At 31.7% G+C, this 24,218-nt stretch overlaps 2 protein-coding genes and 1 long non-coding RNA gene across 5 annotated transcripts; 1 reads left to right on the forward strand and 2 right to left on the reverse strand.

Annotated features, from left to right (window-relative positions):
• Positions 1–98: 98 nt before the first annotated feature.
• SmF (small ribonucleoprotein particle protein SmF) lies at positions 99–940 on the reverse strand. The gene is made up of 2 exons (XM_065344076.1): positions 752–940; positions 99–443 (listed from the first exon to the last, which is right to left on the reverse strand). Exon 2 carries the CDS (start codon positions 420–422, stop codon positions 168–170), a length of 255 nt encoding a protein of 84 aa, XP_065200148.1. The 5' UTR covers positions 423–443; positions 752–940; the 3' UTR covers positions 99–167.
• Positions 941–1,167: 227 nt separating this feature from the next.
• mew (multiple edematous wings) lies at positions 1,168–23,881 on the forward strand. Of its 3 annotated transcripts, XM_065344070.1 has the most exons (19): positions 1,168–1,596; positions 3,292–3,419; positions 7,705–7,731; positions 12,895–12,998; positions 15,430–15,542; positions 16,165–16,370; positions 16,514–16,730; positions 16,898–17,041; positions 17,297–17,438; positions 17,516–17,772; positions 19,213–19,429; positions 19,540–19,783; positions 19,864–20,021; positions 20,091–20,335; positions 20,406–20,641; positions 20,731–20,987; positions 21,065–21,159; positions 22,282–22,408; positions 22,499–23,881. In XM_065344070.1, exons 1-19 carry the CDS (start codon positions 1,397–1,399, stop codon positions 22,700–22,702), a joined length of 3,321 nt encoding a protein of 1,106 aa, XP_065200142.1. In that variant the 5' UTR covers positions 1,168–1,396; the 3' UTR covers positions 22,703–23,881. The 3 variants fall into 3 exon arrangements, with proteins under 3 accessions (XP_065200142.1, XP_065200143.1, XP_065200144.1); XM_065344071.1 differs by lacking the exon at positions 7,705–7,731; XM_065344072.1 differs by lacking the exons at positions 7,705–7,731; positions 12,895–12,998 and having other exon boundaries at positions 1,456–1,596.
• On the reverse strand, positions 3,159–6,325 carry LOC135831518 (uncharacterized). The gene is made up of 2 exons (XR_010556190.1): positions 6,102–6,325; positions 3,159–3,534 (listed from the first exon to the last, which is right to left on the reverse strand). It is a non-coding gene; the product is annotated as an uncharacterized LOC135831518 (long non-coding RNA).
• Positions 23,882–24,218: the final 337 nt, after the last annotated feature.

Genomic DNA, 24,218 nt, shown 5'->3' on the forward strand with positions numbered 1-24,218 from the left:
GGGACGAAAAATCACGAATGTTTACTGCCGATGATCGCGTATTCAATACGGTACGGTTTTCTCATCATTGATATCACATATAACAAGTTCAGCGAGAATAGAACATTAAAATTTATATATTAAAAATATTTACAAAATTACCAAAATTAAGAATAAATGACGTAAAATTATTCGACCATAAACCTCGGATTACTCGATTTTCTAATATGGAGGATATTGTTGCAACGTACCAGCACATCACCGATTTCGCCGGTTATTTCTCCGTTTATAATTTCCTGCGTACTGGCCAATAACACGTTCATGTACGAATCAACGGATACTAAATAACCTTCATACGCATGGCCCCACTTCAATTTAACAACTACTGCTTTGCCGGTCAATTCGTTGAGGAAGGGTTTCGGATTTAAGGGCATACCAGCCATGATTGGAAATTGTGTGTAACTCTGTAACATAAAAACGGACAATGGTATTACGAAACGTCAAACATTAAGAAACGTGAAATATTAAAAACACAATAAATTGGCGATATTCAGCTTTGTGAATTGTACATGGGAGAGTACATTATTCAGCGAACAATCATTGAGACAACAGTGTAGTGGGTGAATTTGATGTAGAATTTTTGCAGAAGTTGAAAATACAATACGAATACAATTATGTATTCGCATATACTTGGACCAGATAAGAGCAATCACCTAGCTTAGTAGTTGATTATAGGGATAGGGTTCGAATGAAATATCTGAGTAACACTTACGAGTCTTAATTGAAACAACACTTGAATAAGAAAGCTCTGCGGTTCTCCTAGAAACGATCAGTTCTTCAGTTCACTTTTAGTATCAAAAGTTGATCATTAAATCAATTAAAATTATCAAAAGACGCAAAGTTAACCGGCAACTGGCAAGCGCGTTTCCAAAAATTTCAGCTTTTTTGGTTTTCATCATTTTTTGTTTTTGTTTAATGAAATGTTACCAACTTTTGTTTGATTCACGAAAAAAAATTCCCAAAGTGTTTTTCCAATTCCAACGTTATGTCCTCACGTCATGTTTGGTGTTGGGCGGGCTGCATAGCGCAAGATGCAATTATTCGGTGCAAGAATGTGTGAAGATGGAGAGGGTAGCAGGGAGTGACAGAGCCAATAACGTGAAGTGTAAACAGAGAATGAGAGAGAATGCATTGTTAATTCGATGTTCGAATGATATGAAAGTGATATCGTCGAGTGTTTCGTTAATTATTATAAAAAATAATTAAAGATTAATTATCACGAATGAAATTTTATGCCAATTTTCTGGAAAATGATATAATAATGCTAATGCATAGCCTCACTATAATGAATTTCCAGTTATTAAATTTTATCCAATTTTTCAAATAATGATATATCTCTGTCGCGAGTGTATGCAAAATGGTTTTTTGTGCTCTTTCAAAAAATAATCATGCAGGCGTTCTGATATTTATTCTAACGAATGGTGTGCTCTTCGCTCATGGATTTAATCTTGAAACGAGATTGCCCTCGGTGAAGCAGGGACATAATGGTTCATATTTCGGATATTCGGTAGCAGCTCATCAAATTCATGATGAAGACGGACGAATCACTGATAGATTGTAAGTGAACTCTCTTTATTCCTCATTTCTTATTTTGACTAAGCTATATAGAAATATGATATCATGCATTTTAACAACTGTTATCAAAAAACAAGAAACACTTTGGTGCATCAAAACGATGTCGATTTGATCCGCGCATCTGAGGGACCTCAGAAAGAATTAAATTCAGTATAATTCTTTCATTTGTTCTAATACGATTTGTCAAATTCTACGTAGGTAGGCATTACTGAAAGTGAAGAAAAGTAAACCCGGTTTATTCGCCTTGACCTCCCTACGATGCAAAAATCGACAAAAAACTTTCATAATTTCAGTTGGGAATTCGGGGCCAAACAAAAGTCAGGCCTTTTTCAGTTTCGTTTCATTTGTGCAGAAATCAAAAAAGTAGAGCCGCAAAACCGAACAATTTTTTTCACTTAATACCTACATGATAATTGACTATTGTGGACATAATTATCTGAGGAATGCTTTGTCAAGAATGCCTGAATGTTGTTCATTAACACAAATAATCTAATTAATAGGTACATGTATTCTGATATGAAAATTTTTCATCTCAATTTCAGCGTAATTTTCTTGAAAAATTTTTCTATCGTCATCATTTGATTAATAAGCAATAAATAATCATTTTACCCATCATTTGAAAATGACCCTCTTTAATTTTTCCTACTCAACACATAAACCCTCACCCCTTCTTCCCTCAGTGGTTTCATTAAAATGAAACATCGGTTGTGTTCGGCTCATTAACATGGAACCTATGGCAAAGACTTTTTTTGGCCCCTTAATGACCGAAATAATTACTTATAATTTTTCCTCATGATTATTTTCAGTGAAGCCAAAAATGTGTTATCTAGACAAGCGAATGAGATTCTTTTCCAACATCATGCTTTGTATTTATTATCTTTCACTCTTTCACTTTAATGGTTAAATTTATATCATAAATCTTTTTATTAGTGTTTATCAATTATTACGAGCATCTTGCCAGAACCCCTTTGACTATATGTAAAAGGACTGCTAGTTGATGGGTTGAAATGTGTGTTTTTTGAAACAGAAAACACGTAAAAGATGAAAATCTTGTGCACATGCTTTAAAAATTTATTGTAAATTTATTGTTTGATCAGAAAACATATGAGGCTAGGCTGCCAAATGCTTTGTTGATAATTTATCCTAATTTTTAATCTTCCGATTGATAATAAATTATAGAATTTTTGGTTCAAGTTGACAATTTTCAATGGAATTTTTAATTCTAACAAATGGAGTAAAATTGTTTAAAGTTATGTGAAGCCAACCTATTTAAATACTTTTTTGTTTTCTCATAGTGATTATTTAATAATTATGCTGTTCGTATTCAATTCTAATCGAACACAAAGTAAGCAATATAGTGCATGCGATATTCTGTTCTGTATTTTTATAAAGTATGTTTCAAAACACTCCGTAAGAACTAGCAGTCTATTTACGTAATAAATATATATAGCCAAAGCAGAATCCATAACAGTAATAATTATCAGCCCTATCATCTCAAAATATACTCTTTCTGTCCATCCTACCATCCAGAATTAATCATAATATAAATATGTAAATGTTTTATTGTTGATTTATTACAAAATACTCGTACGTACTTGATGATTAACAAAACAAAAATGTTATCTCTTTGAACTAGTCATTATTAAAAATCGCTAAAAATTTGAATTGTTTTCACAGGATGTTAGTGGGAGCTCCTTTGGACAAAAATTTGCAACCCCAAACAACAAAATCAGGAGCTTTATGGAGATGCCCACTAACAAACGACCGTAACGATTGTATTCAAGTTATAACCGATGGTCGAAGAGGTAAGCGATCAGTTTATTTTTTTAACCTACCTTATCATTGAGATATTTTTGTTTTGGTTATTCGTTTCCTCAATCCTTTGAAGGGAATGCTCCGGTTATCTTATTCCTTTGTTGACTGAAATGAGTTTTTAATTTACTTATTCAGTATTTCTACTACTTATACTTATCATAGAATTAGAATTTCCTTATTGAAAACTTCATTAAAGTATAACTACCAGCACGTGAACCTATACCTAATGTGTATTATGTAAACGTATACGTATTTAGCTTAAACGTTCAAGTAGGTAAGTGTTGACAGTATTCTATTCTTCGAATCGAAGTTGGTATGTTATTTATTTAGTTAGTTATTTTCAAATCATAGTCTTGGATTTCGTTATTTTCAATTAGAAATTTTTCAAATCAATAAGACTTTGTTGGGAGATAATTGATGAAATACATAGTAAGTCTAGGTGGCTGAGTTGTAGTTAAGTGCCCAGTTCTTTTTTTCTTTTCTTTTTAATGGGGAACATTTTATATGCTAATGAAGATTGAAGTTAAAAATTCGTAATTCATCAATCATAATTTTTAAGCTTGAATGAGTCGCCTATGAGCCCACGATTTTGCAAGTTCGACTGAAAATGTCTAGTATTAAAAATTGTAGCCTATTAGTAGCAGCGGAAATTGAAAATCCAACGACAGTAGACTAAAATAAAGATTGCAAATCAATGACGCATCTGTTCTGTAAACGTATGGGTAGATGGGTTGAGGGATATGGAAGGTAATCGTGTGGCTGAAATTGAAAGGACGTATGAGTCAGCAGTCTGTTGAGCACAGTTGGTGATAATCGATATTTTCTATCTCAAAATCAGCAATCACCATTACTTTTTATTTTTATTGTATTCTAAAAAATTAAAAAAAGTTTTATCAACTTGAAACCGCCTTTTTTCAATTTGGAAATTTTAATTACGTATTCAGAAAAAAAAAGTTCCTCAAAATATACGGGTAGATTTTATATTTTTTTCATAAACTGTGGATCATAGTGACATTTTTAGTCGAAATTAAATAAAAATCTATTCCAGGTTTGCCATTTTTTTTTTTTTTTTTGATTAAAAAATTTCTACAAATGTTAGTCGCACAATCATTTAATTTTCAACTTTAAAGATTGCTAGAAAGTAATAGAGACTCGATCGAGGCTACTAATATTTATTTTGTGACATCTACGAGTATTTTTTCAATACAAATGATGAATTGTGTGGCTGAGTTCGTGATTTGAATAAGAAATTTTTATTAAACGTATAAAATAATAGTTAATGGAACGAAATAAAGAATACAAAGTGCATAATATTGCCTTATGGACCCATTACCTTGCGTTATACTACTTCATTCAAGTTCTCCCTAAGTATTAAAGTATTTTTATGAAAATTTATCGGATATTAATTCAGGTAATTACATTTAACTAGCTCTATAAATGCGGGTTGGTTGCTATTATTGATATGTATAAGTAGATCTATCGATATAATCGATTACCTAGCTAAAAAAAAATAATAGCTATGGGGTGATATAATACCTATAAGGTAGAGGTTGAATCTTAATTAGATATTGTATGTAGATTTTTCCAGTTGTAGTCGTGTTTATTGTTCTATTTCTTCCAAATTCTTTGCTTTTCTTTAATGTTGGTCTATTATGCATTTTTAATTTTGAGACAGCTAATTGAATACTGTAGATCTAATGCTCTAAATCGTGTAAAATGATTTCTGTCTATTTTATATGGGTTCTTATCTGTCCTTTGGAAAGTTTCGTTTACCTAATGAGCTTCAATTTTTACAAGCTCTCAGAAAATATTAATTTCACAAAATCGTAATTTTTACTATACCTACAATTTCTTCTAAATTCTTTTCTTTCTTCAATGTGGGTTTAATAATATGCATTTTCATCATGGAATCTCTTTTATGTGGGTTCGTGTGTATTTTAAAAATAATCCTTTGAAATTTTCTTGTAGGTATTCAAGTTCTAATGAATGAGCTGCTTGCTGTTATAGGAAATACCTACCTATGTGTTGAGTAAAGATAAAGAATCGTTTACCAAAATTTATTGCTCCGTGCTACATTCTAAATGGTTCGAGTAATTTATCAGTTTCGTTGAGATAAGTCAATAACATTTTATGATGCATGTGGTACTTGAAACGAAACGTCGGCTTTTTATAAAATAAAGTTGAATTGTATGGATTTCTGATTGATATTTGAGGGGGAAAATGCATCTGGTTAATGTTAACTTACCAAGTATATTGATAAAAAATAATGGGAGTGATACCAGAAAAATTATCTATATCTGCTTATACACGAATTCGGCTATATTTACTTTGCCAGTAATACCCACTTCTGCATTTTACATACTTGCAGGTCTTCGTATGGGTTATGATGGGTTTATTGAGTACATTACACACAGATAATGATATGGATGACGACAGCGTGCTATAGTTATGCTCACATGTGTATAATTTCAGTCGTACTCGCAAGTTTTGCATTACGAGTACTTATTCCCGTTGGTCTTATATACTGCGGTATGAATAAATTCGAAGGAATTCCGACTATTTGCTGAAATTAAATAATTACTACGTCTTGTGCGGGAGTAACTATTGCCATTGCTTCTGTGTAAGGTTACATTGATCCCATTACTCATATGTATTAAAAATAGCAAACTTACTGGTACTGGTATAGTTAGATAGTCGTATAAAAAAATCGATTCGCAATTTTTTGAAGTAATTTATCAAACGAGCGTAGGTTTAATTTCAATTAGAATTGGGTAATGGATAAAAATGCCCATTGAAAAATTCACTTGCAACGACCAAGTATACTTATACGAGTGGAACACAAAAATAGTGTCATTTTTTTATGCTTCAAGTCGGTGATTATTTCATTTATGGCGCGAACATGCATTATGCTAATTTATCGAGCAACTTAAGTACCTACATGAACGTGATTGGGTGATAAGACATTATTTAAATGCACCTATGGTCGGTTATATTGTGGTTTGTAGACATTTTCAAAGTCACGAAAAATAGCAAGTTTCTTTATATGTAGTAAACTAATGGAGAAAATGTTGAAGTCTTTATTTATCTACCTGGGACGTGATTAATGTCTCATTTTTATGCTTATCTGAGTAAGCTCGTTCAATTTTTCTACAAATTAATTCATTTCTTGTTTATAAATAGGTATAAAGTTGTCACTCAATTCGAAATTAATCCTATTGACGTTTGAAGGGAGGGGGGGATTCAACGAGAGAATTTGGAAATTTTACGTATAAGAGGGAAATTTAAACATTATTTAGATTGCAATTTTTGCTTTAAAAAATTTGGGATTGTTCAATTTCCATTTTTGAGATGGAAAAATTGTTCTGATTGAGTTTTCCTATTTTTGGGGAGAAATTCAAATAATGAATCAAAAATCATTGAAAAACTCACAAAACAGGTGAAATTTCAGAATTGGAAAAAAAACTTTTTAATAATCAAAAAAGTGACATTTGAGGACTGGAAAAAAAAATTTTCAATCCAAAATTTTACTATGTAGTTTTTAATGAAGATAAGTAGGTATTCTGCAATGTTTTCGGAGTAATTTGTAGATCACATACTTGGTAATATTTGCAGATGGGCAGATGTTGACATTTCATCATAATTTATATTATAAAACTTCCAGTAAAATTCTCAGAATAAAATCCCAAAAATGAATTTTTAAAGCTCGAAAAAATCTCTATTTACGTATTTTTAAAGAAAGACGAATTTATTGGTATACTTAAACTGAATGTCCAGATGGAAAAATTTTGAAAAAAATTGAGATTTGATTCGACATTTTTAGCTCAACTTTCACTCAAAAGGAACCTCTCGGTCACTTGGTCATCAATTTTGCTCGGTTTTTACGAAAGCATGAAAATTTATATTGACGGTCCAAAAAAATTCAGGTTCCCAAAGGGAAAATTGAGAGTCTCACAAAATTTTCAATTCTCCAAAATAGTCCAAAAAATTTGACATGCAGCTTTTCACTTTCAAAGTAAAGTGACTGGCCTCAAATTTTTCGTACAGAACCTTTCTCAATCATTAAGAATTTTAAGTTTCCCAAAGATCCGAAACACTAGTTCAGCAAGTCTTACTTATAGTAAATCAATTTAATTCTTAAATCACCCCCCCCCCCATTTTTTAATTTCCAAATTTTCCACTCGAACGATTATTACGATAGTGTAAATATTTAAGTAACTTAGTTTTGATTACCTAAATGCATTCTTTTATTATATAATTATTGTTTGTTTCTTCTAGCCGAGGGCGGTGTCTACAAAACAACTAGTACGTAATTGTCTTTTTATTATTAATACGCAAAGTGCTAAATGTCAAACGCGTTATGTTGTTTTGCTGTTTGTTTTTTTTTTTGTCGAATTTTCTTCGATTGGAAATGAAAGAAATGATGTAAATACGAAATGCAACCAAATACAGTACATACGAGTACATATTATACATATACTTGAGTTCTTGTCGAAGAAAATTCACTTTTCACGATTTCGCAATCGCATCTGTGATTATGTTTGCGCTCAATTTACGCCACGATGAAAAAGCTTCCGCCTCACGCATTTTCATTACTCATTCATCGCATCGTTTGTGGTCGAAAATTTCGATTTTATTGTTCATTATCATCGATTAACTCTCGCTTGCTTGTGTTTTCTATTTGTTTTCTCCTAACTTTTCGATTGTTTGTGTGTGTTTGTGCGTGTGCCGCTGTGTCCTTTTTTGTGATCACGATTACACGATTTACGATTCGGTTTGTTGGATTGATTAAATGCATTATCTATGTATCTATTGTAATTTATGAATGTGTTTGTGTAATAATGCGAATGTCTGTGTACAAAAATACATTGTAAAAATCATTCACTGACAGTGAATTGCGAGTTGAAGACTTAACAGATTATGAAACATAATGAAACCAGAAATCAGGGTATGGGGATGTGGTGCACTAATAAAGTGCGAATTTTTTCAACGCATTTCCTGGTGGAATAGAAATCAAAGTTGATATAGTTCTTCTTTCTTACTTTGTAAAAAATGATTGAAAAAATTGAAGAAAAAAGACGAATAAAAATTGTCTGATTGAAGAAAGACAAACAATATTTCAATAAATTACAATTAAGTAGAATTAATTCGGTTCATCAGCAAAAAAAAAACTTTCTATCTGATTTTCTGTTTTCGGTGACAATTTATGGTAAAAAAATTACTCGTTTCCCGTTATATCTATGTAATTTTAAAAATTAGAGTAAAAGTAGTGTTGAATGAAAATTCAAACTTGCTTCAATTCTTCAAGTAGTGGGAAGGGGAGACTTCGTGATCGCGAAAATATCGAAACTGGAATTATAGATAGGATGTAAAAAGTCTTTTTTGACATTGAAACATCTTTTTTTACTATTCAAGTGCATATCATCATTAATCATTATAGTTATTATCAATCAATACAATATATATCTATATTCTTGCATTCGTAAATCTAATCTTTATCATTACCTACTCATCATTAGTGAAATAGCTGGATATCGTACCTGCTGATATTATTGTACTCTTCAGTTTTAATGAGCTAACGTTGTGTTCCGAATGATTGCAAAATGGAGGAATCGGGAAATCAAAGTTCAATACTAAATCAGTATTTTTTACATCCATAAAATTTCGAACCATACTGGGGGAGGAATCAAAAACTGAAAATTTCGTTTTGAGATTTCTTTGTCCTATTTCTTCTTCAATAACGAAGTTTCATTCAATTCGGATCGGAGACGATGAGGCTAATAATTGATCATTTTCACTACTTTTCCGGAAAATCTTATAAAAATGGCCGCTTCACATAAATGTTTCTAGAAGCGAGAAATTTGCTTTTTCCAATGGCACAATCCCTACACCTCTACCTTAATTTGTTGGAAAATTTAAGAGGGTTTCCTGAAAAATCACTGACAACAACATTTATAAAAATCCCCCCCCCCTTGGAAAATTGGCCAAAATTCATAAAACAACATAAAATGAGTAAAAAAAAATCAAATCCTTATAACTTTTCAACTAATTAAGATTTATAATAACGATGTGTGAAGACTGAAGAGGAACTTTTTTTTTCGAGATTTTCAAGAAAAGTGGTAAAACAATGAACTTTTAGTGGTTCCTGATCAACCAGTGGCGTAGCCAGGATTTTCTCAAGGAGGGGGCAAAACCAGATTTTTAGGCATGAAAAATCGAAATGAGGGGTAATTTTCTGGAAATCTATTGTGACGTGTGGTGATTTCATGAAAATGAAGGCAAAATTACTGCTCGAGCGAAGCGACAGCGAAAATTTTTAGAAAAAATGGGTCTAAACAACGAAAAAACGTCCATTTTTGCGTGTTTTCTTTCAAATTTTTGCTCGCAAGGGGGGGGCCATGACCCCCTTCGCCCCCCTTGGCTACGCCACTGTGATCAACTAGTTCAGTGATCGACCACAAGGAAACATTTTGAATGGCACAAAGTCAAAGTTGTCCAACAAAATTGAATGCAAAAATTCTCCACGAGAGCATGTAACTTGGCTCCTTCAAATTACAGGGCAGGCAAAAATGCATACATGTGTTTAGGATAAGTTGCCTATGTTACTGTTGAACGGGGTTATTTTGTGGCGGGGCACCCTGTAGTTTGTATTAATCCAACGTTTCAAATGGTCATTTCGAGTATTCCTAATTTCGCTGAAATTGCGATGGACGATAATAAGGTATATTTCGAATTGATATTACCATGAATTTTAGCCCGTGTAGGTCGCACCAAAAGGTGGTCAGGGTCAGGGATTCCCATAATTGCGTAATTTTTTAAAAATGGAAATTATTTTAAAAAAGTGAAAAAATTCTCGTACTTTTGATTCAGATTTTCTATAATATATGCCTGACATGAAAATTGAAAAATCTAATTTCCAGCATTTTTGAAAATTTTGACCCTCTAATTCCTTCAATTTCAAAACTATACGCGGTTTCTCTACTGAATATTTTTTATTTGTATTGAAATCGTAGACGTTAAAACAGAATTTACTATTGAATTCTTGGAAATTCTCGATTTCAAAAATTTTAAAAACCTTGATTTCCGATTTTTTTGAAAAAGAATCGTCGTTTTAATAGGTGATGTGATGTACGCTTTTGACCTCATGGATATCATCGACTAAACACCCAATATTTTCATTTCCCGGAGTGAAATTATTTTAATATTTTATAATTTTTAAAACCTCGATGCATTTCGAGTTTTTTTTTTCTCGAACAACCAGACGTGTTGTTAGTTGTTTTATTTAAGGTATAGGAAACGAAATGCAGTTTCCTTGAAACGTCTCGTGTTTGAGAAGTGTAAATAAGCTTTTCGTTGTAACATTACCAACGTTAGATTTGCTTTATTAGCATGTTTTATGTAGTATTTATATCGCTGGTCGCGTCGTGTGGATCAGTTTTATGGTAATAAGTGTTGCGATTATACTGCTGATGTGTTACACGTACCTAGTCCCAGTAGGTTTAGGTTTCTGTTTCTACATTTTGTAATTTTATGAGAGTGTTTAGTTCGAAACTTCGTCAAAAAAAGGAGAAAAATAATCGTACTTATCGTCTTAATTACCAAAAGTACATGTATGGTATGGTGAAAATAATGAGTAATTGTGTACTGATCTGGGTTGTTGTATTAGATACTCATTTCAACCAGTTCACCACTAATTTTTCCTATACATACGAGACATCGAGGTTTCGTCTCGTCATCTGAATACGAGCGGAAATTCCTTCGGTCAATTTTTTTCCACGAATCGTATAATCTACAATTAGCATATTTCCATATTAAAAAAACGTGAAACGGATATCAGAATATGATTTTTGATTCCATGTATGTTATGTACTATTCAACATAGGCTATGATTTCATCTGTCGATGGTTTAGTGTTTGAAATTTTTGATCATACTGTTTTCGAAAGCCAACAACCATCGTCGTCGGTGAATTTAATAACGATTTTGCGAAGAGTTGCATTTATCGACGTCGATACTAGGCTAAAAGTAGTAGGTGTGAACAATTGACGAAAAATAAAACACTCGTAAGCCGGAAGTTGTTTTTCTGCCAACGACACCTCTGTATAGATTTTTTTTTTGTTTACTGTAAGAAGTATTTTAAACGAATTAAACCAACTTATTTGGCGCTGTTATTGAAATAATTACTCGAATAAATTTACAATTGTAGGAGTGCGAGCGTGAAAAAAATGTTTGTACGACGACCTACAGTGAACTAGGTACCTGCATTTAAAGAATCGCAGCACTTATTGGTAATTGATTGCCGATGTGAGTTATGTCGATGTAAATCTAAATGTACCGGGATATTGTATACTAGGTAATGCATAAGTAGTACCTATTTTCAATATACATATAGCTTGTAAATGCACGGTATTGTTGTTCTTTACATATGTGATCGCCATGTACTCGTACGTGTTTAAAAAAGGCTTCCTTTTCCGTTTGTTTGTAAATTATCCCACTGTTCACCAGCATGAAAAGTATGTAGAAGCATGCGTCTGTACATATGTCCTCTTATATTACGAGTATTAATCCTTTATACATATAATTGTGTGTATGTGTTTTGTGTTTTGTTTTTTGTTTTTTAATTCAGCGAAGAGAAGTATCGAAAACTATTATTAAATATGAGATTCTGCAGCTTGAAAATCTCGAGTTATTCTCGTCGCTTGACGAAATTTCAATTCGAGTAGAAATACAAGTATTTCTACTTACGTATTGACAGCCGATGTTGTGATTATATACCTCGAGAGTAGATGGGTGAGGACTGAGGATTTATTTACGGAAATGTATGCAACTCTCTTGGTTAGATATTCATATTGTTCCGTTTGTTCAATTACCTGCAGCGTGTGTATGTTTGCTGGAACCGGTTTCGAGATCGTGGTGTTTAAATTTAAACAGCTTAACGCTTAGGTCATTTTGGAAACGACGAAAATAATATTTTATTGATAAATAGCCAATTTTAATTGAAATTTATATCGGAAAGGTTTGCGAAATACGATACGTGATGCAGAGATACTTACGAAAATACGAATATTTTTGCATAATTACGAACCAAACGTAATTGGATAATTTTTACTCAAAAATGATCTCAGCATTTGCAGAACGATTTTACGACTGACGAGTTATCGAATTTTCAACAAAAATCGCCAATTTTTGATTCAATTAGCAACTCTGAATTTGTATACATGTTAAAAATGTGAGAATTTTTTTTAATGACATCGAATTTATGACCAATTTTGTCCGGTGTAAGTTGAGTGGATCTGTCTTGAAATTGTATAGATATACATATTATGCTTCTCTTCGCTACGTCAGCAGCTATTCATCGCCATTATTACTACCACTTTTTATGTTTTGTCTTTGTTGTGTCACGCGCTTATCCTATTCGTGCATGTGAATAAAATTTCTTTTTCTAAAGAAAATTTTTTTTGCTCGTATAGAAGTCGACAACGATGAATTATCACCACCCAATAGCGATGAAGTAAAAGATGGTCAGTGGCTTGGAGTAACAGTAAAAAGTCAAGGACCAGGCGAGAAAGTTTTGGTTAGTATTTTGCTACGAAATCACTTAGTGAAATGTACAATTTCTATTAGGCGTGTCTAAGATTTTATCAGGGAAAAGAAAATTGAATAAATCATTTGGAAGATTCTACATCTACAAGATTAGGTCTAGTTTAAGGAGTTGGTTCATTGAAATGTGGGTTATCTGGAAATCAAATTGGCCAGAAATAGCTGAAAGTGAAGAAATGCGTCTTACTGACATCTAGAATTTTATACTTTGCCATTTTTTGATGGAAAAAAATTACAAGAAACTAAAAGTGAGCAGTTTTCGCAATTTTCTGCAAGAAATGGTTTATTTTTTTTAGAATTTATTGACGATCACTTTCCCCTTTCAACATGTCAGAGAAGTTCAATGTGAAAATTTCGAAGTTTTCTCACGGAAGGTTGAATTAAAAAATTAGATTTGAAAATTTTTCAATTCTCTCTTTCCCTTAACTTTTTAAATTCTAAAAAATTTTAATGTCTCAAAGCTATCGAATTGCAGCATTTCATTCCATTTTTTTGACATCTTCGACAGCTCATAAAAACAATTCCATATCGTTCTGAAAATGGAAACAAACGGGGTGAGATGTCGTAGAAGTTTTCGATTTTGAGAGGATTTTATTTTTGAATTATATGAAATTAGTGATAAATTGGATAAAAATTGACATTTTTGGTACATAGCAACACAATTTTTATGTTTTTGATATTTTTTTTATGTATGTGTATTGTGTGTGTGAAATGAGAATTTTTATGCTAGCAAGAGTGTAAAAATTTTGAAAATTGATTGAAATTTTGTTTTGAAACGTGAAAGTGAAAATGAACATGTGGCAATCCTATTTCAGTAGGTAACATGAATTTTCACCGAATTTTGAAAATCATGTTAGGTATGAAAATAAATTTTATAGGTAGTCCCAAAAAAATTCATGCTTATGTACATTGTACATACAGGGTGTTTCATAGGTGACTTGACTCCTTCCATCTGATAAGTAGGCAACTCATGTTGAACACAAGTATGTATGTTTGGGAACCTTTTGGATGGAAGGGGCTGAATTATGCTCACATGAAGAATTCGTTTTTCAATTTTTCGTAGCAATTTTAACCGTTCATTACTTACTCGGTTGATGGGGCGGGGGGGGGGCGAGACATTCAAAACTAATATCTGAAAACAATGTGTTTAAAAATGATATAATGAATTTCAACATTTTTTTTTTCTGAAAGTCTCAAAACTGTTTTCCTCTTGACATGTATAAAGTGATATTTTAAGAAACTTTTTCATTTGTATTGAGTGTGTTGTTTTGTAAATTTTGAACAATTTTAGGGATGAAAACATTTTTTTGAACTTTTTTGAATTTTTTGTGGACTGACTTTCCAAGATTTCTAGTTCTCATAACTTTTCAAAAAACTTAGATAGAGAAGTGGGTGTTGCACCGTTGCAACGATCAGACTTTTTTCTTTCAGAAACATAATAGATTCAAACAATTTGGGAGATTTTCAAAAAAATTATAAAAATTGTGAATTTTTAAATATTTTTTTTTTGTTTTGTGTATTTCTTAAATTTTTATGCTACAGTTCGTCTAATTTGATAGGTATACATGAAAGATTATAAAGTTTTCAAACGAAATATGTAATATTACAAAAACTTGAAAAAGTTCCGAACTTTCATTCAAGGTTTAAGCTCAGATTTCAGAAAATTTTTCAAGTTTTTCAAAATTTCAAGGTTGAAACACAAATAATAAAATCTGTCTAATGTAATCTAACGAAACCTTTCCTATTTTCGAGAATAAAATTTTTTCAAAATCAGACATTTTTAGCAAAATGTTATCCCATTTTATTCCTATTTTGTTGTGATGTAAAAAATTTTCCTTTTGAGCTGTCAACGTTTACAATAAAAAAGGGGGCAAGGAAGATAAGCAATGAGATACTGTGTTTTGAGACTTTACATTTTTTTCTTTGTGTTTTGAGGCTTTGAAACATTGTGAAAGAGCTGACCGACAAAATTTCCCGGTCTTAGAATATTTTAAGTATTTAAAATTCTTAACAACTTGACTTTTCGTTTACGTCAACCTTTTGAAATTTTTCTTTGGAAATCTGTACTTTCATTCTGAGTTTGAAGTCGCCTTGCAAAAATTGTAGCCAAGAAACAAAATATCCCTGGATGGTAGATGAAAGCCTACAAAGTGGAGGCTAATTGTAATTTTTCTGTTCTTACTTCTGACTAACTTGGGCGGGAGGAGAGAGAATAGTTCACTATCAGTTCCCCAAAATATGCTGTGTATTTGAGATTCTGCGTCCATTTGATTCATGAAAATCTGAGATCGAGTGGTTGAAGATATGCAAACTGCTCTTTTTTAAATGATTGTGTGTTTTGAGAGTAGGTACAGCCTTTTATTTTAAATTCATTTTGTACTTGATTTTATTTTTTGTCCATCCAGGTATGTGCTCACCGATATGTATCTGGTAATTTCTCATGTCGTGGATTATGCTACATATTGAAGCAAGATTTGGAACTCGAAAAACATTCCGAGCCATGTCAAAGTTTACAAGTGTAAGTCAATTATTAATTATTCAGTTGGTATTAAACTTCTGGTTCTGGTTCTGGGCTATACCTAATTTACGGGGTTCATATGTACCTATGTTGGCGTGTTTGCCTAACTTCTGGTCTGAAACCGAAGGGATGGACTTTGGATTACAATTTTTAATCAACCCTGCACTATTTAAATACTTGGACAGATCTCTAAATATTAAATTTTATTTAGAATTTGAAATTAGTTTCTACATAAATAATCATTAATCATATTAGTAGATGAAGAGACAGATTTGCACATGAGAGAAATGTTTATGAAAATGTGAGACAAAATTTGCCATCCAGAGTCCTCAGAAATTATGGTCAAAACCGAAAGTGAAAATTTTTCAAATAGAAATAATTGTCTTGTCCCTTTCAAATTTCTGCAGTAGGTATCTTAATTTTACTATTGGGCCGGTAACATTTTTTCATTGGCTATCCTTCCTAAAGATATCCTGCAAAAAAATGAGCGAAATCGGTCTCGTAAATGAGAGATCGAGAAGTTTCCTAGTTAGCTTGAAGAACGACTGCATTATTTATTTATACTTACCTATACTTTTACGATATTTCATCATTAATCTCATCGCAATTAATTTCCTTGCAGGGGTCATACAAAATTTGGAAGTTGTCAATCGGGCACCAGTGGTATGATTTTCGAAGACGATAACGTAGTGATCGGAGCGCCCGGGGCTTTAAACTGGAGAGGAGCTGTTACAATTTTGAACGTCAACGACGATCCTCGAAGAGATAAAGAAGTTTTTACAGGGCCTACTGACTCGTGGAACGAGATAAATCCATATGGTTATCTAGGTACGTTGAGTTTATAACCAATACCTACGTGTGTAAACAGATCGTCTTAGTTGTGCCCGTACCTTTTAACGATCTGATGGAAAGGTTCTCTCTCGAGTAAATATGCACTTCTCTAAATGCACTACACACGCACACATTCGCAGGTATGTCCGTGACCGGTGGATATTTCCTGGGTGATAACATCTCGGTATTTGCTGCGGGTGCTCCTCGCGGTAACGAAACCGGCCAAGTTGTATTGTTCGTTAAGAGACAATCGACAGGACCCAAAGATAAATGGATACGGTATTTAATCATAAACGGCGAACAGATCGCATCCAATTTTGGCTATCAAGTTGCCGCAGCCGACTTGAATGGCGATAAGTGAGTTATATCGAGAAATTAAAAATAATCGTGATATATCACGACGAGTCGTCTTTTCTGTAAATTAATCATATAGACGAAATGTACTCGTAATTCACGTAGAAACGATTTGTTTGATAATTTCGAATGAGGAAAAATTGATAATTTTTTTTTTTTGTCTATTTTAGACTGTCTGATCTCATTGTCGCGGCTCCTTTCTATTTCAATTTAAAAACCGAAGAAGGAGGAGCTGTTTATATTTATATGAATGATCCTGTCTATCATTTAAATAGAAGTGTTCCTGTAAAATTGACTGGAAAGCTGGAGTCGAGGTGATTTACGTAGATATATCTTTATACTTTTTTTAAGGCTTATTGTAGATCAATTAGTGTGTCATTGTTGATTTATGTCAAATTATTAGTCAAATTTGGTAGTGTGATTCTTGATATCCGACAGAAAGAGTAAAATTATTATCGTTAGATTGTTATTTATTATTCAACATTACTTTCGTTGAGATAATACTCGAGAGATGTATTTACGAAAAAAAAAAAAATCCTGCTAAATATAACATATTTTTCCATTTTCAGATTCGGTCTGGCTATTTCATCATTGGGCGATTTGAATCGCGACGGATGCGATGATTTAGCTGTCGGTGCTCCTTACGAAGGAAACGGTGTGGTGTACATTTATTTAGGCTCTCGTAATGGGCTTATCACAAAACCTAGTCAGGTGATTAGAAACTAAATTCGAGGAAGTTGGACTACATTTGAAAATTGGAATTAAATGTGGTTTTTTTTATGTTACAGATAATAAAATCGGAGACGATTTACAATAGATATCCTCTTTATACCACGTTTGGTTATTCGCTGAGTGGCGGTGTTGATTTGGATGGAAATGGATATCCTGATTTACTCATCGGTGCTTATGAGAATGATACTGTGGTGTTATTAAGATCTCGACCTATCATAGGCTTCACTACCAAAGTTCAGCCAGAGTATAATTTAACAAATATTGATCCTAATGTGCGGAATTGCTTGATCAATAATACCAATTATATATCTTGGTAGGTAATTGAACGATTTAGGGTATATTTTTTATTTTTTTTTAAATTTACTGATCTTGTTGTGGAATGTTTATAAAAATTCGTATAATACTCGGTAAAAATGATATGTAATTTTTTAATGAATTTCGCCTGAATTTCAACTCCGATAGTATCGTTAAGTACCAAAATAACGTTATTTATTTATTTGGCATCATTAAGTAAATGATTACTGAACTATCGTGTTAGTGATAAGATATGTCCCTATATTGACCATATCGTTGATTAATGATTTGAGATAATTTTTATTAGAGAACAGATGCACTGAATTTATGCGAATAACTTCCTGGAAGTTGAATATTACATTTGGGTAATTGCACAAAAGTTGTTATCAATCGACTATTTCCGGAAAATTAATTTTTGCATTTTGTTTTACGATGGATTTAAAAAAAATTATTATTATTCCAAGTATTATTATGTTTTTTTTTTTTCAAAATTGAATTTCCTAAAATTAGTTATCAACTACTTACTGTTTTTGTGTTTTACTTTTGAAATATGAATTTATTGTAAAAATTTTCTAGCAAAGAAATTAACCGTCCTATTCATCTCAAATTCAAAAATGAACTTTATTTTTCAAATTTCTCGATGATTATTTTGGGTTTAGCAGAGCCTGAGCATGCTTTGGACAAATATAACGTTTCAACATTTCAAGTGAAGAAAATTGAAAATTTTTCAATGTTTCTCTTCGGTTTCCAAAAATTTGCTCATTTTAATCAAAACCTTATTTTATTCTTCGTAATTATTCTGTTACTGTCCTGCTTAAATATGAACGGTGAAATTTATTTTCAACCCATCTGCAGCTATTTTATAAAAAAAACTTGTGCCCAACATTTTTGAGAAAACACAGAAAATGAACTCAGAAAGTTGCAATCAGCGATGGTTTGCTTATTAAAAAAGTGTATCAACTTTTCTTCCCCTTCAGACATTTAAAAAAAATAGGAAAAATAAAAAGTAAAAGTTGGAACGATGAGATAAAATTTTAGTTTAGGTCAAAAAGAGTATTTTTTTTTTCATTCGGGAGATTTTCTTAAATCCCAACAAATCAGCTCAAGTTCGTTAAAATATAAACTTTCTGATATAAATGATTGATATCTGACGAGAATCAAATCTTGAGGTGAAGGATTTTGAAAACAAAAATCAAAAATTAATTTCCACTGATAAATAATCAAATAAAAATGTCCAAAAATTTAGATTTTGGGTTATTTTTTTTACGAGTAAGAAGAATTATGTTGTTTTTTGAGGATTGTTTTACTAAAATTTATTTTCATTCTTAATTCGCCCAATAATAATGTAATTTAACACTGGCCCCCTTTGTTTTTTCTCTGTTCCTACATTACGTTATTGTTAGAAAGTGTTATTTAATTAATTTAATATTATTTAAAAAATAATTTTATTCTGTTTCAGCTTTTCGTTTGAAACTTGCTGCACAATTACTTCTGTCGTGCAACCTTACACGAATCGTAATTTACGAATCCAATTCCAATTAGAGGCGGAATCCTTCGAAGGAAAAACCTCTCGAATCTGGTTCGATGATTTTTACAAAAAAGATCACATTATTACGAAAGAATTAATAATGAACAATAAAACTGAGCATTGTGATAGACATACTGCTTATTTGAAGGTAGGCGCATAACCTATAGGTATCGAGGCTGGCTCAACTACGATGCGTCAGCATATTTTTAATTTCCCAGTTTAATATTTCGAGAATGACTTTATGCGGATATTTTTCAGGAAAACACTTTGGATATTCAATCTCCTATAAAAATTCGAATGTCGTATAAACTTATACATAGAGAACCTGAACAAAGTTCCGGTAGAGATTTACTGTCGTTGGATGACTATCCAATTTTAAACCAACAAGAGGCCGATAAAGTGTTCGAAGCTACGTTTTTAAAGGATTGCGGTAGCAATGACATATGCGAAAGTCGAATCAATTTGACGGCTAATTTATTACTCGATCAGTTGGGTATAAAAGGTAATTGGTATAATTTCAACATTCATTATGCTTATTTGTATTATGCAGATATTTACACATTTCGTTTTGAATTTTCGTAGATTCTGATCCAAATATGTATCAATTGGCCCTCGGTGAACGGAAAAGTTTGATAATGAATGTTACCATCAACAATAGCGGTGAATCGGCTTATCAAGCTCAGCTTTTCGTTCAGTTCCCCAAACAAGTTACCTATAATCAAGCTTACTTAATCAACGACGTAAGTTCAATGATTCCTATCTATTTTTCAACGTACAAATATGTCATGGAATTATTTTTTCCCTTACAGAAAGATCGTTATATTTGTCATTCGAAGTTGGATACGTATGTAGTATGTTCGTTGGGAAATCCTTTAAAACAATCAGCTCATCTCGATTTACAAATTGAATTCGATCTGGAAAACGTCAACGGCTCGGAACCGTTATTAGAATTCAATATTACCGCCAATACTACATCTAATGACAGAAACGCCGCTTCAAATAACTTGAAATTCAAAGTACGAGTTGTTGAAAAGCTTCAGCTATCGATTAATGGGTAAGTTTCGCCAAAATCTCACTATGCTACCTCGCTGTAATATTTGTTCTTACAAATTCTATTTATTTAGTTATTCGATTCCGGAAGAGATACCAGAAATGCAGAATACCGAACTGAAAGGTGAATCTGCCATCGAATACGTGGAAGAAATTGGAAACAAGGTGATACACTATTACACTATTTACAATTACGGCACGTGGAACGTCTCCAATCTACGAGTGGAATTTGAATGGCCATATCAAGTAGCTAATGATAAAAAAGAAGGCAAATGGTTATTATATCTCGATGAACATCCTGTGGTCGAAAGTACGATATACTTTCTTACTTATTTTCCAGCATCGATAATTGATCTCGATATTCTGATATCTTAAACGCTTCCTTTCCATGTTCTATAGACGCTATTGGTCAATGTGATATATCACCAAATGACGTAAACCCTTTGAAGAAATTGACCGGAAGACCGGAAGAATTGACCGCCGCTAATTTTTCCAGTACAAAGAATATATTTCCTGTTGGAGACAAGTCGGGTTTCAACGAAAAGACCGAATCGTCTTCAAATGCCAAGTATAATCGAGTAAAACGTGACACCGAAATGACAGTGACTCCTGAAACGTATTATAAAGATGGTAAAAAATACAAAATCGTGAAAATGGTATGCATTTCAAATAAGAAAATTTTGAAAAATTTGAAATAGATACTGGAATGTTAATTTGTATTTTCGTATTTTAGAATTGTATACTCAAAACGGTGAAATGTTTGAAATTCAGTTGCGAATTGAATTTAATCGAAAGCAAACAGTTCGCTAGTATTATTATCAAATCGAGGTGAGCAATTAATATTTTCATCGCAAAACTACTTATTATAATATATTGCAGCGAATGAATTATTATAAACGTCTTCCTACCCCCTACCCCTCTCTCTAGCCGTAATATCAAAAGTTATTTCACGTCAAGAAAATTTTCCCATTTTTTGTCATTATTTATTTCGTATTATGCGTAAAATAATTTATATTTTTGGAATCCTTGAAGTGGTAGAGTCACAGGAGGAGAAGGACAGGATAGTTGGAATTTTGAATTATTTATGTATCGAGTGTTTTTCCATGTGTTGATAAATTTCAAATTTTTCGGATTTTTTCTTTTTTTCCCAAAAACAATACAGGGTGTCCGAAAAAATGAAAACCAAACTGAAAAGATTTGATCCGCCAAAAAAAACTTACCTATTTTGGGAATTCAAGGAGTAAAATGTCATCTTGAAAAAAAATCGTGACTTTCTACGAAATTTTGCGATGTTTCGTCGACTTTTTAGTCATTTTCAATTGTTTTCGATATTTTTTAAAACATTCAATGTTAATTACACATTTTTATGACGCTTCATGCCATTTTAACAAAATTTCATTCAATTTTTATGTTATTTCATTCAATTTCGGTAATAATTTTGAATAATCTATGCGATTTTTGTTGAATCTTGTTCAAAATTTTGGGATGTTTCATATTTTGAATGTTTTTTTTTGTCTTTTTTTTCAATTTTTGGTGATCTGCTGACTGCTGTGCTTGTTATCCTGATTGATGACTAAAATTTTAAATGCTTATTTTCAAGATTTTTATCAGATTTTTAAATATGTAATGTTTTGAAAATTTTCCCATTTTGGAGGAATTTATTCTTTTTGAAATTTTGGTTGATTTTTGATAAATTTTTGTAACATTTCTCAATTTTAATATTTTGTGTAAATTGTTTCCTACATTTTAGCCACTTTGGAATTTTAGTAAAGAAAATTGAATACGATGGCTGCTTTAAAATCTGACATTTGAACAAAATATCTCCCTTCTTGAACTCAATTCTTCATACAACTTTATAAAATTGGAATCCATTCTTACCTTGATGAATCCTTTTTTTCATTCATCGGTCAATAAGTAATCGTATTTGTGTATTTTCTATTCACATTATAGATTATGGGATGCCACCTTGATCGAAGACTACAGCGATGTGGATCTAATAAAAATAAGTTCTCGAGCAAAAATGCATATACCCAGTTCCTCAGTTACTCTACAGAATATTTATTCGGACGAGTTTCTGGTGAGTTTTCTATCAATAGCTTTTCTCTTTATAATTTTTAATCAATTTTTCTTCATAGAAATATGATTCAACGATTTTTTTTCTCAACAGGTTGAAACCTCTGCCAGAGTAAATATACGTGGACAACAAACACCAGAATCCATTCCATTATATTACATAATAGGTGCCATTCTCATCGGTCTACTGATGTTCATTTTACTCACATTGTTGCTTTGGAAATTAGGTTTTTTCAAAAGAAGAAGGCCAGATCCTACTTTGAGTGGAAACTTGGAAAAACATAGGTTAGATGATTGATAGTCCTGTAACATGGTTTTTTTTTATACATGTAGTAAGTAAGAAAACGGTGATTTACCTACGTGCCAGTTAACTGCCACTTCCTGTGTATGTAATACTTTTTGTTTTTTAATTTTTTAAAGATTCTTTTTACTTTAAAATAGTGTTTTTACTCGTCGCAGAGCAGTCGATTCTAGCTTAAGCTATATTGTTGTATTGTTTTACTAAAAAGTGGGTTAGTATTTAAGAAGGAGGGTTTTTTTCTTCGCTGTCTAAGACATTTATATTTACTTTATTATGTTTAACGCGTGCAAAAACTTTCCAATTAGTGTTAAGATAGGATATCCAGGAGTCTATGAATATTATTACTGTTACTTAATTATGATCGTTGATTATTGCATTTATACGGCCAATCGGTTAATTTTATATTTTTAGCCTATACGGTTTTTATAAATTTTTAATTCAATTATTTTTAACAATATTTTTCATGTACTTACGAACATTGTTTTGTATTTTTGTGATTTTTTTAATGGTTTTATTTTTACGCCTTCGCTTAGTGTATAGTTTTCTTAATGGACTGACGTACGTACATAGCACAATTTATTATTTTATTATTATTGTAAGATTTTATACTCTTCAAGATGATGTCCTTTTGTAAAAAAAAAAAAAAACATTCGTCCTTTTTTAAATCCATTTTATTCTCAAAGTTTTTTGCCTTGTTACCAAATTTCAACCAGTATTACCTTAATGTTTTCTTTATTTATGTGATACGGTTCACGTTTTAAGCGAGTTTATACAATTTTTTAGGTGCTAATGTTGCATTTAAACGACCCAGATTAGATATTTTCGACGAAAATTTCATCTTACAGTGTTAGAGAAGTTTTGTATTTAAGGGATATAGTTGTTGTAATAAAGGGTTATAGGAATGTACAGGATTTCATGGGTCCAAGAATTATTTCAAAGAATAAATGTAATAATTTTTCCTATTTTAATTTAGTCATTTTGTAATTATTTTTCAATGCCATATATTTTCGAATATTTTACTTAGCCATTTCGACCAAGTTTCGGCAGCTTATTTTTAATCAGAACTCATTTATCTTATAAAAACGTAATATGATACAAAGTATATTTTTGTTGTAAAAAATTCTCTTGTATTTATTAAGGAAAAATTGCAATAAACGTGTATTTTTTTGTTCATAAGTATTTTTTTCAAACGTATAATATGAAATGAGATCGAATCCGGTAAATTAATTGTAGCTGAAAAAGTAGGCAGTTAAAATTTACGCCATATTATTTAGGTACCTAGGTAATAAACGAAGTCGTAAATTCGAAATGAGGATTTTGAGATCGGAAAAGTGAATTTTTTTCTCTAGTTGGAGTAATTTGGTGGAAATTTTCAAGTACGTTATAGCTTTAGTAGTGCGGTTTAATGTCGAAGCGAAGACAGATCTGCGGCGAAATAATATGTTTCACAAGTGAAAACTACAAATGGTTCGCAGCTGTGTAACTATACATGAAACAGCATTCGTTCTAGAAC

Source organism: Planococcus citri, chromosome 1 (assembly GCF_950023065.1).
Source record: "Planococcus citri chromosome 1, ihPlaCitr1.1, whole genome shotgun sequence".
Taxonomy (NCBI): Eukaryota; Metazoa; Arthropoda; class Insecta; order Hemiptera; family Pseudococcidae; genus Planococcus; species Planococcus citri.